At 47.8% G+C, this 17,636-nt stretch overlaps 1 protein-coding gene across 1 annotated transcript in view; it reads left to right on the forward strand.

Moving 5' to 3' along the window:
• The first annotated feature begins 337 nt into the window (after positions 1 to 337).
• PEX1 (peroxisomal biogenesis factor 1) overlaps positions 338 to 17,636 on the forward strand; it is a 54,802-nt gene continuing 37,503 nt past the window's right edge. The window contains exons 1-8 of the mRNA XM_078865834.1: positions 338 to 469; positions 3,097 to 3,240; positions 6,022 to 6,105; positions 7,473 to 7,587; positions 8,118 to 8,890; positions 12,483 to 12,602; positions 14,287 to 14,407; positions 15,901 to 16,013. Coding sequence (XP_078721960.1) covers positions 371 to 469; positions 3,097 to 3,240; positions 6,022 to 6,105; positions 7,473 to 7,587; positions 8,118 to 8,890; positions 12,483 to 12,602; positions 14,287 to 14,407; positions 15,901 to 16,013 — 1,569 coding nt within the window. The 5' untranslated portion in view covers positions 338 to 370. The remainder of the gene's footprint in view (positions 470 to 3,096; positions 3,241 to 6,021; positions 6,106 to 7,472; positions 7,588 to 8,117; positions 8,891 to 12,482; positions 12,603 to 14,286; positions 14,408 to 15,900; positions 16,014 to 17,636) is intronic.

The raw sequence follows: 17,636 nt of genomic DNA on the forward strand, positions 1-17,636 counted from the left end.
TAGCGCGCTGCGCCAGGCACCCGAGTGTGCGCGGTGTGCAGTAAACATCGCCAGTGGGGAGACAAAGGCGGCCCGGCGTGGTTCTGGCCACACACCCCCTCGTGTGCCACAGTGCCGCACTTCGCAGCACTTGCCCCTTTAGTCTGTTCGAGGCTACACTGGAGACCTTTGTATGTGGCGCGTCGCGTGGCGATGCAGATTCCGGGGCCACGCGCGCGGCTATGCCGAGTCTGGGGCCCTGCGCGCGGCTATGCAGATTCCGGGGCCCGCACCGTGGGGATGCAGATTCCGGGGCCCCGCGCGCGGCTATGCAGGTTCCGGGCCCCCCGCGTGGCGATGCAGGTTCCGGGGCCCCGCGTGTGTGGCGAGGATGGCGGCAGCGGCTGCGTGCACGCTGAGGCTGGCGCCGCGCAGGGACAGCTTCCTGAGCGTCCCCTCTAGCCTGGCGCACAGCCTGCACCTGCAGCAGGTGCGCCCGCAGCTGTCTGTCGCTGTGTGTTGTGCTGTGTGTTGTGCTGTGTGTTGTGCTGTGCGCTGTGCTGTGCGCTGTGCTGTGCGCTGTGCTGTGCGCGTGTGTGCGCCCAGCCTTCATGAGGTGCGCGCTATCAGCACTTGCCTCAACAGTCTGTGAAGGCTATACGGGGGATCTTTGTGTGTGGAGCTCTGAGTGTGTGGTTAGCACAGTCGGGGCACAGGTGGTGCATCAGCCAGTCATCTCGGTCATCTCAGTCGACCCGTGGCACCTGGGTCTGCCCGTGGCACCAGGGTCTGCCCCGTGACCTGCCAGCGGGCGTTCGACACTTCACGTGGCCTCAACGTGCACATGGCCTGGCACAAGCGCCGTGGTGACGTCACTGAAACTTAATGGTGAACTGCGATTCTTGTGTGTGGATCTGGGAACATTTCCTTCCGCCAGTGAGCACCGGCAGGCAAGGCTGGGTCACGTAGCCCACATGGCCAGCCACCGCATGAGCAATCGGCTGCATAGAGGGGGCTAAACGAGCACGATACGGGCTGGACAAGAGACGGACCGCTGCGGTACGGGAGGATGTGAAGCTGAGTGGACTTGCCGAAGTCTGGGCAGTTTGAGGCCTTCACCTTCCACCCACTCCAACAACTCCAACAACACACGGAGGTCACGAGGAGCCACGCTCACAACAACGAGCCGAGCGCCGGGCAAAATAAATGCGGCAAGTTGGCACCGCCAATTAGCACGTGCTATGTACTGTGCGAAAGAAGTTCGACGTAGGTGCCACAGGTGTTTGCATCAGCCATCTGTACAAGTCAACCCATAGCGCCTGGGTCTGTCCCTGGTGACTTTTCAGCGAGCCTTCGACACTTCACGTGACATTGAGGGAGTGCACCTGGCCTGGCACAGGCGCCATGGTGACATCACCGCCCCTCTTGTTGTGTGGAGCTGTGTAACAGTGTGGGGGCTCACTGACCTAATCGCTCCATACGAAGCACCAGCATTGGCGCACCGTGACGCCGCGGTGCCTAGATGTAGACATGCGGATTTATCGGGAGTTAAATCGGCGGTTATTCGACCGAAACGAGTGCTGTGAGGTAGAGAGGTACAATTGGCAAGGTTGAGGGGGCCCTGATCGTCGGTTCGCGTGGAGCGCGATTGTCATTGGCGTGGGTGCGATTGTGTTTATGCCGCGACTGTCAAATGAGGCGACCGATTGGGGGAGATGTAGACGGAGAGACATGAAGGACCCCAGGGACTTATCCCTGGGGGACAGCTGCAGTGGACGTGACGACTTGGCTTGAGGACACCTGCCAGCCTGGACGTAAGAGACCTGTCAGAGAGAGATAAAGACGTGAGCCGCCGAAGGGCTCTGGGGCTGCATGCGAAATCAGGTTTTTCCACCACCGTTCAATTAACATTTTGTTGTTCACAAGTTTCAAAAGCAGCAGGTGGTAGTTTGAAGGGTCATCGAGGTTGGAGCCAAGGTTTCATTAGTAGGAGCGTCACTTGGCCCGATTTAAGTGATGGAAGGTAACCACCGGACTAGAAGGAGCAATTGGCAAGATGAAAAACCAGAGTTGCAAATGTATCAGAGCAATGCTTGAAAGCGCTGGCAGGTAAGAGGTCCACGGGAGAGGTTTTAGTTGTGGAGATTAGGATCACTGTGGAGAATCTCTTGGTACGTGGCAGGTAAGAGGAGAGTGTAGAGTGAAGGTCAAAAGAATGACAGCCGAAAGAGACATCCCGATGGTGCAGGAAATGCTGGTGAGTTCGTCTCTTAGAAATCTGTTACATTTGAGAGCAAGTGGAGGGTCGGCCAGGCGCTTGCACGTGGCCACCACCGGTTTTTGATGGAAAACAGCATTTAAGTGCAGACCAGAGTTACCGTGGGTGGTTGGCTGCAGGGATGATGTGTTCATTGTTTTGTGAAGCGCATGAGGCTGCGATGACCTCATCGATGGCTTTGCTGAGTAGATGCAACTGCTGCAGCCGAGAGTCACAGCGGTTGCCTATCAAATTACCCTCATGACCAACCAGCTTTGAATGGTTCCGCACCTTCCAATCGGATTGAGCGGCCCACGTCATCTCCCCATGTGATTGCTCACCAATGAGAGTCTTGCGCATGCTATTTGAACTCACAAGCAATCAGATCCTGTGGGCGTTTATTTATTTACTTATTAATAGGGGTTGCCTCTCGGTGAGTCCCTTACACATGTGATACATTTGTTTTACATGGATTGCTGTTTGCCACTAGACAGTTGTCCATTGTGGATGGAATTAATCGAACTCGCCGAAGCATTTGCTAATTTTTCGATTTAAAGCTTTCGTGACTGCAGGGATTCATCTTCTTGGTTCTTTCGGTAAAGTCACGTAGAAGGGAAGTAATAAAATAATAAAAATAAAACATAATAAAACAATTCTCACGACGTTTCGGCCACAACGCAAGCAGCCAGGATGGCTGCTTGCGTTGTGGCCGAAACGTCGTGAGAAACGTCGTGAGAATTGTTATGTTTTATTTTTATTATTTTATTACTTCCCTTCTACGTGACTTTACCGAAAGAACCAAGAACATTTGCTAATTGTGCATTTTGTGTGTTTTATTTTGTATTCTGTACTTTGAGCAGGGCCATGTGGTTGTGATGAGCTGGGGCACAGGACAGGAGGCCTTCCTGGGCTGGCTGTGCCAGGGCCTGGCAGCACAGCACGACCAGACGGTGGAAATCGGTACCACCGTGGCTTTCCACCTGAACCTACGCGACGGTCAAGAGGTAACTCTTCTCACCCTGTGATCTTAACATTTGCACACATCGTCTGCTCCGGGATGAATGAAGACATTGGGCCGGCCAAGGCTTTCCAAAAACGCCACGCCGCCTCGCCATCTCCGCGTGTGTGGGTCCCACCCCCGAGTCCACCAACCGCGTGTGGCCATCCCCACGCCTGTCTCTGTAACTTGCCCTCATTTTGATTGCACCTGTACCACAGCCGGCGCAACTCCCCTGCTCTTGATTATACCTACAACGCTTTTTTGCCATGTTCATATTTCGAACGTGCAAAGTTGCTGCGTTCTTTGGCCTGCAATTTATTTACAATAAGAAAAATAATCGTAATAAATGAGTACATTGGGTATTCGTGACATTCTTATAGCGCTGTGCTATCAAGAAGGAAGGTGCTTTGTTTCACAGACAGTCTGCAGTAATTACGTAGGGGGGTAGCGATGTTACCGTGTGTAATCCCAATTGAGTAATTTGCAGCTATTTTGTCATTTGGCAAATGTGGATCTTGAGGCCAGCACGCAATGGCCTCTCCTCATTTTGAATGATGTCACAGGATCTTTAATGTCCACTGTGAAGCAGACGTTGCGTAGTATTTTATGGTTAACGAGCAAATCGCACATCGTTTGGACGTGACCGTCTGTCCGTTTGTCCCTCCCTCCCAGCCAGCAAAGCCTTTACTCTATATGGAGCCCTGTCTCTCTCCACCTTTCTCTTGCCTGCTGTGTATGCCAATTCATCTCAATATCTCACTTTCTCTCTGTTTCTATTTGTTTCTCGATTCCTCTGTCCCCTCTTCTACCTCTCCCTTCCTCTCCTCCCTGCACTATATCTAACCCACTTTCCGCCCCCCATCTCTCTCCCTGTTTCTCTCTCTCACCTCTCAACCTTGCACTCCTCATTCCCACCTCTCCCTTTCCCGTCTGAATCTCTCTTGCTTTCCCTAATCTTCCCTCCTGCTGTTTGTCACTTTCCCTCGCTGTCCTCTTTCCATTTTGCTTTCTCGCTTTCCTCTCCGTTACACACTCTTTCACTCTCTTTTCCGCCCCTGTCCGCAATGTTCCTCTCGGTCTCTTCTTCCCTGCTCTATCTTCCTCCTATATATATCCCTCCCTCAACTCCCTCCTCTCTCTCCTCTGTCACATCTGTGTGGGATCCACGGCCAGGGTGGAGGGTGGGTGGTTGGGGGGAAGAGGCGTGGCATCAGCACAACTCACGGACGCGGCCACGGGGTATGCGTGGGCCATGGGGCGGGCATGGGCTAGGGGGGGGGCGTGGGCCATGGAGCGGGCGCGATGGGCACTGGAGCAGTGTAGGCCACGGGGCTCCACTGTACATGCGATCGCACCCCAGTTTGTTATTTTATTTTTAAACACAGTTGCTGACCCAAAACATCAAGCGGCTGGCAAAATCAGCACTTTAAAAGTTACAATAGATAAGAGTGTGACACATTCCTTGATTTGAACAAGATTATTATGAGAGCTTGGGAACAGAAACTGGGAAGAAATTTCAAAATGTATAAGGTGGGGGAGAAGAAGCCAAAAGACAAGTGTTGTGACCTGCAGTGTCGTGAGTGAGTAAGTGAGTGATTGATAAGTGAGTGTGTGAATGGGTAAGTGGGTGAGTGAGTGTGTTGTTGTGGGGAGTGATAGTGTAGCGGTTAGCGCACTGCGCTCCGAATCCTTTGACCCGAGTTCGAATCCCGCTCACGGCCAACAACAGTGACGATTATCTGAACCGGTCCTGGGCCCACCTAGATCGATTCGGCCTCAAATTAGTATTTGGTGCGATTTGTTAAATCTTGCCACTAAGGAGCCAGGCAAGGTGTTGGCCACCCACCCCCTCGTGTGCCATGCCAGCCTGCATAGGTGCTCACTAACAGCACGAGACCCAGCAGTCTTTTAAAGGCTATACAGATAATCTTTGTTGTGACCTGCAGTGTGATGGTAGTTGAACGCATTACAGTCAGTCTGGCAGTCCTCAACACGGGTAGTGCAACCAATGAGAGTGATGTTTTGCGGGAACATTAACCATGCAAAGTAGAGATAGCAGAGCCAATGTCGTTATCCGCGAATTTTGCTATTCACGAGCATCTCCGGAACGTATACGTCAACGAATAATAATGGGATACTGTACTGCATTTGTACATCTGTCATCAATGCAAATACGGTTTTCCAATACGATACCACAAATGCCTTTTAATAATATTTTGAGGTCAATAAAGTAGTGCTCGGTTGTGGTGTTCAAATTGTGTGAAGGAACCATGCACGCTCTTACTTAATATTTAATTCCCAGTGTTGAGTAAAGATAAGACAAGAGAGCTCACAATCTGGGATGCATACATTTAACAACACACGCACAAACACGTTCAACATCGTGACCCCACAATTCCGACTTGAGTCTATATTCGTAAAATATACTCACTATCGTTTTTGGAGACTCAACGTGCGTTGCAGTGCATTTGTATATTGTCACCCGTCTTAGTTTTGCGTTGCTTTTTCTGCGTGGCTCAGCGGCAGAGCACGTGGGAAGGTTGTTCCTTCAAACCCTCGTTACTGGCGTTGACTTGGCCCATCAATCCCATGGGTTTGTTAAAATGAGTACCACTTTATGGGGAAGTCAACAGTGGTCGTCCTATGGATAATAGACGCCCCTGCCGTAGCAATGTGGACTTTGCACCATTGGCTCAGGGCTGTTAAACAAGACGATCACCAATGCCTCAATGCACTCGCAAATTGCTGACATGGTGTTGATGTACGTTTTCCGGTGTCTTCCCAGGTACTGCTGACAGTGCTCAGAGACGTCCCTTCCTGCCAGCAGGTTTTACTGGAGCCTTTAACCTTGGACGATTTTGAAATTTTGGTAAGTGAAGTTTCAATTTACAAATCGATTTGAAATGCACATGCAATGCAATGAAGTGTTTTTTTACAAACACTCATATTAGCCATCTTCTTGGTATGGCTGATGTTGACGTAGAGCAACGGCTGTGATTCTACATTGAGGTGCTTTAATGATCCAGATGATTGCATCAGGAGTAGCTTCCCAGTGCATCGCTGTGACGACGCCTCCCGCTTGGTATTTGTGAATTTAGCGTTGAGTCGTTGTACGTTCCGTGGTTCTGTTCTGGGTGACCACAGTCTCCGCACACCGCAGAGTTTAAAATTTTCCATTTAGTGCATCGTGTCCGCATCTGCTGCCATGTAGCCATCATTGTTCTATTTCAGGCCACGTGCGGAGCCACCTCGTGCCTCATAGGGACGGTTGCCCCTTTAAAATGTGTTCAGACGCGATACCCTGGCATTAATCACTATACTGCAAAAACGAGGCTGCTCTCTGTCCCAGCATGGGACGTCTCTGTTGATAATTCCACCTTTAACAGATGGTTTGGTGATGCAGCTGCATTGGCACAATTTCCAAAACGTTGCTCCGTTGCGTTTCCTCTTTAGACCGCCCAGTGTGATGGACGACCGTGTTGGCTTAACTTCACCTTTGTTGGCTCGTTGAGCCTTGGACACTTCCAGTGACTCCTCCTTGAGACGCGAAGAGCTCTGTCCGTCGAGCAGACGACCGCCTGCAATTCTGCTTTGTGCACGGCAATGCCACCCGCTCGACATCGCGACGCCGCTTGTTGTTGTCTCGCTGTCGATCTATGCTAGAATCATATTTGAAAACACCAGCGTTAATTTCGGTATTTACTTGTTACGTGGACATTCCCGTTTGGCCAGTTACCCTGCAAGTTTGCAAGGGAGATATGTGGTGAAATCGGCACTGAGCAGGAACAACTTCAGAGTGATCCTTATGGAGGAACGGGAAACATCGGAACAGAACGATCCTCCTTTACTCTTCACAGCCTCTACTCTCCACACTCTACTTGCCACAGCCTTCTCTACTCTCCACAATCTCCTCTACTCTCCACACTCCCCTCTACACTCCACATTCTCCACTCCACAGCCTCCTCTATTTCTACACTCAGAAAAAACGCCTTTAGCCAGATCGTTACCCTCACCCTAGTCGATTATGAGTTACAACTTGGGCTGTGAAGATCCGTGTGCCAAGTTTGCTCTGAAGTGTTGCTTTCCTATCGCTACGGCATTTGTCTCTGTGTTTTAATTGCATAACCTGCGGTGATCATATCGATGAAGATGTTGTCCCCGGAATGTGCAAGATCGCTGCTGCGAGAGCGAGACAGTGATGGGGGAAGAGAAGGCCTTTTTGGTTTGTGTTTACAGGAGCTCCATGCGGCAGAGCTGGAGGAACAGCTGCTCAATCAAGTTCGTGTGGTCTACATCGGAATGACTTTATCCCTGTGGATCAATCAGTCTGTTCTGGTTAACACCCGAGTAGGTTGGTACCATCATTATTACTATTTAACTTTATACCATGCACAATTAGCGATACGGATCTCCACATGCAGACTGTTCTATAACGCGGTGGTAGTTGCGTTCCTAAAGAACACCGTGTTATGGAAAAATCGCGTTATAATAAATAATATATACTATAGGGTTAAGTACAGTCCACAATAACACGTGAGATGCGTACGCAGGTTGAACAAAGACCGAGGTGTGTGGGTAGCCTCTAGAAGCATCCAGCAGCATCCCAATGCCTTGTGTGATGCTACGCCGAGGCAGCCGTACAACCGCTTATTCCTACTCGCACGACGCAGTTCCGTTCATTCAATCGCGTTATATCCAATTCGCATCCGCGTTATAAAAATATCTTCCCTGATACATTCATCGCGTTATATCCAATTCGCGTTGTGAAAACATGCGGCGCCATAGGAGAACGGACTAGCACCGTCAGATATATTTTTTTGCGCCATCTTGGTTTGAAGTTTAAATTGTGAAGGTGCAGCTTTGTCACCCCGCGTCCGGCAGTGTCACTGACGCCCTTCAGTAACTACGGGAGGCTGGAGGTGGACACGAGGCTTCTGGTGGAGCCCAAGTATCGGCACGATGTGACGGAGCGAGACATGGGGACCTCGGCGATCGCGAACACCAGCGGCGCCGGCGGCGGGGCAGCGAGCGTCCGCGACGATACGTCGGCGGGGAGCGACGAAGCACGGTCGGGAAGGAGCTCCGCACACGTGGACTCGGCCTCCAAGAGCAACACGGAGGCAGGAGGTGGCGTGGCGGCGAGGAACCAGCCGGATTTGTGGAGCTCCATGTGGAGCTGGTTTACGAGTGCGCTCTGGCAGCGAGGTGACGCGTCGACTCTCGCAGGGGCGGCAGCCGAGGATAAAACGGTGTCCCGGTGGAGACCTTCGGATTTCGACGGCGTGTACCGGGTCACGAGGGTAGCACCGGCGACTCCGGGCGAGCGCGGCCAACTGCAGGCGGCCAACGTGGTCGTTGTGTTTCCCTCCGGGGTGCGCGAGGGAAACGCGGCCACGTGGTTCGCCGAAATCTCCAGACTTGCTTCGCCAAAAGAGCGAAAGGAGAAGGCGAAGAAGAGAAGCGCGGCGTCAAAGGGCGACGGGAAAAAGTCGCCGAGCGAGGAGGAGGAGCGAAAGGACCGCGGTGCTGTGCCGTGCGTCGTCAGGGCCACGGTGGCGCAGCCCGGCAACCGAGCAGGCGACTGTGAAGGATGCGATTCGAATTGGGCAATCGAGCCCGGGAGTCGCTCGCAGCTACACACGGGAATGATATGGGTAAAGATCGTAAATATGATCGGAATCAAAATATGTATTTGTATTTATACTGGAGGAATCCGATGAGCTATAAAGCTCTTTTTTCACAGATGTCCAGAACAAAAACATGAGCGTGCTAAGTACCAGAAAGGTAAACAAATCATCCAAACAAATACAACACTAAACCATATTCTTAGGTTTTTCGGTAAAGTCACGTAGGTAAAAAATTAAAATTAATAAAAGTAAAATAAAAATAAAAATCACGACGTTTCGGAGGCAACACAAGCTTCCGTCTTCAGGTGGAACCGTCACAGCCCGACAGCTGTATCAAGTAAATGAGGGATTACAGGAGATACCACTCCGTATATATAATGGTTGAGGGGGGCAGGGCCAGGAACGGCACACTTTTTATTAATATGGTAAGGTGAGGCTTAAGACTAAGAATAGACTGCATAACAAATGACTGAGCCTGTGTTATGGAGAGGTGCGGTTTGTGACTAACGCCTAGCCTACATAACAAATGCTGCAAATGAGACAGAGCCTCTGCCATGTAGATGGTAATAGGCTACATAACAAAAGACTGAGCCTTTATTATGGAGAGGTTCGGTTTGTGACTAAGCCTGGCCCTACATGACAAAAGTGTGAAAAAAGAAAGCTAAACCTGGTAAAACAGAACTGGCTGTCTATCAGTAACCTGTAATAGTTGTCTGTCAAATAAGATGATCAAAATAAGCCACATGAAACTCCGACCAAAACTATCACGTTACCATACATAGCAGGCGTGACCAAAAAGATCTCCAAAATTCTAAACAAACATAAGATCCAAGTCCGATTCAGTACAGTGCATAAAATCCGTGATCTGATTCCATCTGTGAAGGATGTCGTTCCTGACTTACAGTATCCTGGAGTCTACAAATTGAGTTGCAGTTGTGGTGATTGCTACATTGGAGAAACGAAACGTCATGTTTCTGATCGTGTCCGCGAGCACAAGTCAGATCTGAAACACGGCAGAACTGATTCTTCGGCCATTGCCGTCATTGCTACAACTCTGTGGGCTCTCATGAAATTGTCTTTTCCGAGACCAAGGTGCTCTGCAAACCTCCTGGCTACCATCAAAGGTTTGTACACGAAGCCATACAAATATACAAACACAGACATAATTTCAACCGTGATGATGGTTACAAACTGAGTAATCATTGGAAAGATGTGATTAACCATGCAAAAAAAGATTTAACTACACTTATTTTGATCATCTTATTTGACAGACAACTATTACAGGTTACTGATAGACAGCCAGTTCTGTTTTACCAGGTTTAGCTTTCTTTTTTCACACTTTTGTCATGTAGGCCAGGCTTAGTCACAAACCGAACCTCTCCATAATAAAGGCTCAGTCTTTTGTTATGTAGCCTATTACCATCTACATGACAGAGGCTCGGTCTCATTTGCAGCATTTGTTATGTAGGCTAGGCGTTAGTCACAAACAGCACCTCTCCATAACAAAGGCTCAGTCATTTGTTATGCAGTCTATTCTTAGTCTTAAGCCTCACCTTACCATATTAATAAAAAGTGTGCCGTTCCTGGCCCTGCCCCCCTCAACCATTATATATACGGAGTGGTATCTCCTGTAATCCCTCATTTACTTGATACAGCTGTCGGGCTGTGACGGTTCCACCTGAAGACGGAAGCTTGTGTTGCCTCCGAAACGTCGTGATTTTTATTTTACTTTTATTAATTTTAATTTTTTACCTACGTGACTTTACCGAAAAAACCTAAGAATATGAATCCTTGCAGTCATGAAAGCTTCAAATCTAGAACACTAAACCATCGCCATCCTACCAGGCAAAGGCCACTGAGGTATTAACTTCTTCTTTCAGAAGTGACCTGGCCACAAATGAAAGCTCAACAAAGTGGCTTATAATTGGGACATTTATAGCAGTAAATTAATCTAAATAATCTCAATGCATCTTTTTAAATGCGGAGGAAAAAATCGGAGGACCCGAATAAAAAATCCAGGCAAAAAATTGTCGTTATTAAAATTGTTTTTCTCAAACTCAGGTCATAAGATGGAGATATTTTTATTATTATTTTAAACTCCCTGCGTCAGATGAATTTTGTTGCCTAGACTGTAGTTCTTCATTTTTACAGTGACATCGTATCCAGTTTTTTCGGTTAACGTTTCGCCTCCCATAGTGACCCCATGGTGGTTTCGACTAACGCTAACATTCTGACTAACGGTAACGTGTTTACGTTATGCACGCGGCGCCAATTTCGGACAATCTGAGTGCTCGTAAGTGGGCCTGACCCATGCCCTCAGCCAATCAGCAATGCCTATTCACGAACTTTTAGACCTCAACTGGCTTTGTTTATATTATGCTTTCTGTTTTGGCAGTGGAAACAGCTCTCTTGCAGACTCAGTGATTTTTTAAAGTTCTTTTTCAACTTAAGTGAATTAGATTAACATAGTTTTAACAATAGTTTTCGCAGAACGAATTAAAAACATTAACCGAGGGACGATTGTACCAGATTTTTTGTAAATTCTCCACTGAAATATCCCAGCGGAGGTGGAATTTGAGTGGTTGACAGTGCTCAGTAGTAAACTCAGCTGCCATCGGAGGGGGCTTATCCCGTAGCCCCGAGGTGGGCGTGATCCTTCTTGAGTGTTGTAGCGTTTGTGGACACGTTCCGCAATTTTGTCAAGCCGCTGCTATTCTCCTCGTGGGGGTTATTTAGCCATACTTGACCATGCAGGTCAACATTAAACTATTAAGCTCTACAGAAAGGACCTGACCATCACAAATGATAGCTCTACGAAGTGGCTTATTGTGTGGAAATTTATAGCAGCCAATGTCAGGGAGCGTAGATGTTGGAGTAAGGTACAGTACAACAATAGATGTTGTCGAACTTATGCTGACAACATAGCTTCACAGCAGCCCATGACATCTCTTTAGTTTTTGCGGCAGTTGCCCATCCAAGCACTTTCCGAGTTCAAGCCCTGCTTGGCTTCCGAAGCCTAACGAACTCGGGCGCATTCCGGGTGATTTGCCCATGGGGAGTAGCTTTTACTTGTTCTTGGTCGAACGTTTTGATTTTGAGTTCTGTCAAATTTACTTACATTAATGGAATAACAAAATATTAAACTTAGTACCTGTGGCAAACCACGGAAGGGGGAGTAGAGTTAAGGTTATAATGCAATGGGCAAAGGAGCAGGAAAGAAATGGAAGAGAGAAGAGGAAGAATGGGGAATGAGAGGAAAACGAACGGAAAACTGGGACCGAAGGGGAGGAGAGAGGAGAAGGACGCCAGGGATGAGAGTTTGATGATGATGAGAGGGGGAGAGGGATGAGAGAGAGAACAGGAAGGCACACGCAGTCGTGAGGAGCATGGAGCAGAAGGAAAGGGTCCAGAGTGGCGGTGGCCACACACAAGTCACGTGACTTACGGGAGGCTTGAGCTGATTTAGAGAGATATATAAACAAGAGTGGGGGCGCCACACAGAAGTCACGTGGTCTACAGGAGGCCTGAGCTGATTTCGATAAAGAGATGTAGGTCGCATGGGTAGAATGCACTTGTATGTTTAGTCGACGGTTTGTGTGATGTGGTTTTTGCACCACAGGTGCCAGAGCTGCTGAGGTGCAGGCTTCAGCTGGAGGCCTCTTCCACAGTCCAACTGAAAGCAGCCACATCCCAACCTGCAGTGGCTTTGGCTGTGGAGTTACAGCCACTTCTGCCTTTGGTAAGCAAAAAACATTTCACTCATTGCTGCAGTATACTCAGACCTGATAATAACAATAATGGTAATCATCACTTATTTAACCAAGGAAAGCCACACTGAGCTTGAACACCTTTTTTACAGGAGGGCCCAGCCCCATTGGTCTGTTTGACCGACACCAATTACATTGTATTGTTTTTTTATGTAACTTATGGGAGGAAACCGGTGAAGCTGGAGAAAACACGTGCATAGCAGGAGGAGAACTCATGTCTTTAGAACTGTGCTCCGTTTATTGTCCACCCCCCGCACCTCTTGCGAGCACACTTTTCTACGTACGGTGTGAAAGAAGTTTAACATACATACAGAATATAGAGACTCCATACAGAAAGGTGCCAGAGTCAGCCATCGAACTCGGTCACTTGCTGTGAGGCATGAGTGTTATCACCATGCCTCCCTGCTGCCCTATTCACAGCTTGAATGTACATTTGACTAATATGAGCGTGAAACTACAGAATTCGGATTTTTAAAATGTATATTGGCACATCCACTAATACCATGTGGTCTTTCTCACTATCTGAAAATCAGACATATGTTTTGCCATTTATAGTTGATCATCGGCGCACGATTATCCGGCTTCCAATATTATCCGGCGGTCCCGGGCCGATCTGGCGAAACCAGCAAAACCGCTCCAAAGGCTGTAACCAGTCTGGCGATCGGTACCGTGTGTGTGACAAAAAAAGTAGTTATGTTTGATTTCAGTGTCAAATATTATATACAGCACATTATACACTACATGCAACTTAAACACGGATAATACTGCACGTATATACTACAGTAATAAAAAACAGAAAATATACACAGTGGGATCCGGCGAAAGTATGCGTGTAATTCGGTGTTCGCGTCATTTCGGCGATCGTCAAACACATGTCGTTGAAACAAGAGCGTAGTAGTAGTACTGCGTACATCACCCCATGCAAAGTCTTTGAGATTGGAGTGGTAAGTACGGTCCAGTAAATACAGTAACAGGATATTTATGTTTGTCTACTTGTATGTTTATTTATGCCAATTTCATATAGTAAACAAATTAAAACACTAAAAAAACATGCACAACAGCTAAAAACGTAATGTGATGCAAGGTCCTATATTAATGTGCAAACATTGGCTATTTTAAATAATGATGATGTAGTGATTATCCAGCGTTTTTGAAATCCGGCGCCCCCTTCCCCTACGAAGCCACCGGATAATGAATCGAAACACATAGCAGGCAGATGTAACGCCGTCGTGCCTGGCCCTTATTTGTAAAACCCATTTGATTTGGTGGAAACTGATGCAATCATCCAAGCACACAACAACCGATGCCTTAATAAAATGGTTAAAATCATCAAAGTAATGTTCAAATGTGGAACCTCTACCCCCGAGAGGGCATAAAGAGCTTGACAAAGTAGAACTTGTGAGGAGATGTGTGGGACAACAATGTGCGTCCGTAAGTGCAGGTGTTGTAAGTGCGGGCGTCGTAAGTGCAGGTGTCGTAAGTGCAGGTGTTCGTAAGTCGAGGACTGCCTGTATTGAGGAAACTGCCTCTTATATTTCATAAACAGTTTCCCGACATTTTGGTTAGAAAATATCCAGAGTTGAAATTCCTGGACAAGACGTACTCATCCCTGTTTGTCAGGAGAATCAGGCTGTGACTGTGCCGCCGTGTTTTCAGGACGCGTCTGTGTGTGAAGAGACCGTGTACCAGTCCTGGCTGTCCTGGCTTAAACTCTGCTGCATGGACACTCACGGCATTCCCACCGCGAAGTGCAGCGAAGTGGAGCTCAACATCTCAGGTTGTTCACCGGATTATTCTTCACAGTTACCATATTGCAACTTGGCGGTGCCAGCTGTGTCGTTCATAACGGCAATGTCTGGCGATCGCTGTTCATGTATATTAATTATGGTTGTTATCACGGCCTTGTTCTACTTCTGTTTTCACCGCGCGAATTGGATATAACGGGATGCATGTATTAGGGATACACTTTTTTTTTATAATGCGGATGCGAACTGGATATAATGCGGTTAAGTGAACAGAACTGCGTCACACGAGTAGGGATAAGCAGTTGTACGGCTGCCTCGGCGAAGCATCGCACAAGGCATCGGGATGCTGCTGGATGCTTCTAGATTCTACCCACATACCTCAGTCTTTGTTCAGCCTGCCTACGCATCTCACGTGTTATTGCGGACTTTGCTTTACCCTATATTAGATATCATTTATTATAACGTGATTTTTCCATAACGCCGTGTTCTTCAGGAATGCAACTACTACCGTGCTATCGGAGAACATGACTTTCGGTTTTTATGCATCACCGCCGGTGATCACACAAACAAAATCGGTGAAAACCCGTTTTGCCGGTTTGCCGCACCAGTGGTGGGGGGGGGGGGCATTGTGACGCGGCCCAGCCGATGGCGCGTCAGCCGCTCCATGTCGAGGTTAATGGCTCGAATCCAGCAGCCACGCTGGTTATTACTGTCGGCGTAAAAGCTGTAACATTCACACCGCCTGCTTCACAGTGGACGTTCAAAATCCCCTGACGTGATTCGCAAGAGGCAGGCCATTGTGTGCCGGTGTCATGGTCCAAATTTGTTAAACTTAGAATGTTTTTTAAAAGTTACCCAAGGTACTCAAATGGAATTATACACAGCAGCAATCGTCGCCCCCCTAACTGCGAAAACTTGGCAGGACCCTCCTGAAAAGGTCTTGAGACTCCGTGAGGCTTTCCTGGGTAAACAGTCTTCGTAATAATACAAATAGTGTATAGAAATGTCAAGAGCAATAAACGCAACCTTTTCAACTCAGAAATGAAGGGAGCTGCCACAGTGGTGTAACGGTTAGAACATTGAACTCATAATACAGAGGTTGCCGAGTCCATCTCCCGGCATAGTGGTTGAATCAGCGGTGCATGCCTTGCTCACATTGTCCTGGATTCAGTTCCCGGTTCCCAACTTTTGGAACGGTAAACGTTTCTGGTTACCGGTTTATCGGTTATCGTTTATCAACCCTCGTACGATCTGTACTTGACATCTCAACTGGGACGGATGATTTGCTTTGATTGCTTCTTAACCTTGGCCTTCTGTCTTTCTCAAGGTCATCGTTCCATTTGTACAGCACTAAAAATCATTCTCATGTAATCACTTTACTTATTGTCGATGTGCGGGGAAGTGGAGAAGTGTATTATTACAAGCTGACTATTCCAAAGCTGGTTAAAGAAAAAATATCTTAGATCTTGCCTTTGCTAACGATGAAATCGTTGTGTTAAGTAAGTGTTATTCTGTAATGTTTCAGGGCAACTGAAAACGTTTTCATTGGCTGTGGTGAAACACAAGAGGATATCAAGCGACCACGAGCCATCGTATTTCATTCTGTCGCACAAGTGTCTGTTTAGATCATCAGTCAAGGTGAGTTGTCGGCTTATGTATGTTGATGAAAAATAGGGGAATGGGCTTTACCCTTTTATGCAATAAAACAGGAGGTGTTATGATGTTCAAACACCAAATAGATACCGATTGCAAGGCATCAAGTCTGCTTTAACCATGCATACTTGTGGCTCAACATGCAAACAAACATGCTCCGATTATAATTAATCTATGCATTCTCTTTGAAACTGATTTGTCGACACCAGAGACAGCCTTCTTTATGGCCGAGTCTCACCAGTGTCATACCAGAGAACGCCAAACTGCGAGCAGTACAAAGGCAATGCACATATCAAAGCATTAATAGCTCTGCGTTGAAAAAATAAGAATCTTGCAATTAAACATGAGGTGTTATGATGTTCAAACATCATATTTTGTTGTTCATCGTCTCTACAGTGGTGCTGTTGTTGATGTTGTGTTATGTGCAGGAGACTTCTTGTTTGTGATGTTATTGGGGTGGGACCAAAATCACAGATCCTATTATCTGTGAGGTGGTCTGTGAGCTGACTCTTCCGCGGGGTAAAAAAAAAAGAAATCACGGATTAACCAAACAAATAATAGGGTAAATTTGCTACGCAAACTCCTATTACCAGCAAAAAATCTCAGATCCATAGGAATCAGCTTCACTGTGCATCATGGGTAGATCACGCTTGGGAACATCGTCCAGGCATCCGTCCGTCAGCGAGTCGGGTTAACAGCTCCAGTTTGGAGAAGCCACATCGGCTAGCAGAGGACAAAACTCTTTGCTCCAGATGTCTGCAAGATGTCCAATTGCTTTTGCGTACGTTGGCAGTTGAATTTTTTTCACAAATACGACACACAACGCTGTTTGGTTCTACTCCAACGCTGTTTAGTTGCGCACGCGTACTTGTGTGTCCGTGCGACAGGCAGGCAGGCAGGAATCCACCCAGGCAGCTATATAGCTGCCAAGCAGCTATATATATATCTTTTTTGAAGCGATCTAGCCATAAATTATAGCTCAACGAAGTTGGCTTATCATGTGGAAATTTGTTGCAGCCAAATACTCTAAAACATGTGATATTGATTCTAAATGTCTAGGGAAAAACCAGAGGACCCGGAGAAAAATCCACGCGACTGCAGGGAGAGAAACATGCATATTACAAATATACATCTGTCAGAAGATTCCCCGTATAGATTCTACAGACTTTTGGGGCAAGTGCTGTTAGCGAGCACCAATGAAATCAGGCATGGCACATGAGGGGGTGAGTGGCCAGCACCATGCCCGGCCGCCTTTGTCTCTCTAGTGGCAATGTTTACACACTGCTCCAGGAACTAATTTGAGGCTGAGTCGACCTAGAGGAGGGCCAGGACTGGTTCATGTAATCGTCACTGTTGTTGGCCATAAGCGGGAATCGAACTTGGATATCTGGGTTTGTAATGCAGTGCGCTACCTACTGCAACAACAACAGCCACCATTTCCACGAAGTGGAGATGACATCACCACAGCGCATGTGCCAGGCTAGGTGCACTTTGAGGCCTCGTAAAGTGTGACACCATGGGCACCAGTCATCTTCAAGTCCACTCGGCTGCAGATCCATCTGTGCCGCATCAGTCCATCTCTTCTCTATCCGCTGCCGTGCCCGTTTA

Source organism: Lampetra fluviatilis, chromosome 21 (assembly GCF_964198595.1).
Source record: "Lampetra fluviatilis chromosome 21, kcLamFluv1.1, whole genome shotgun sequence".
NCBI lineage: Eukaryota > Metazoa > Chordata > Hyperoartia > Petromyzontiformes > Petromyzontidae > Lampetra > Lampetra fluviatilis.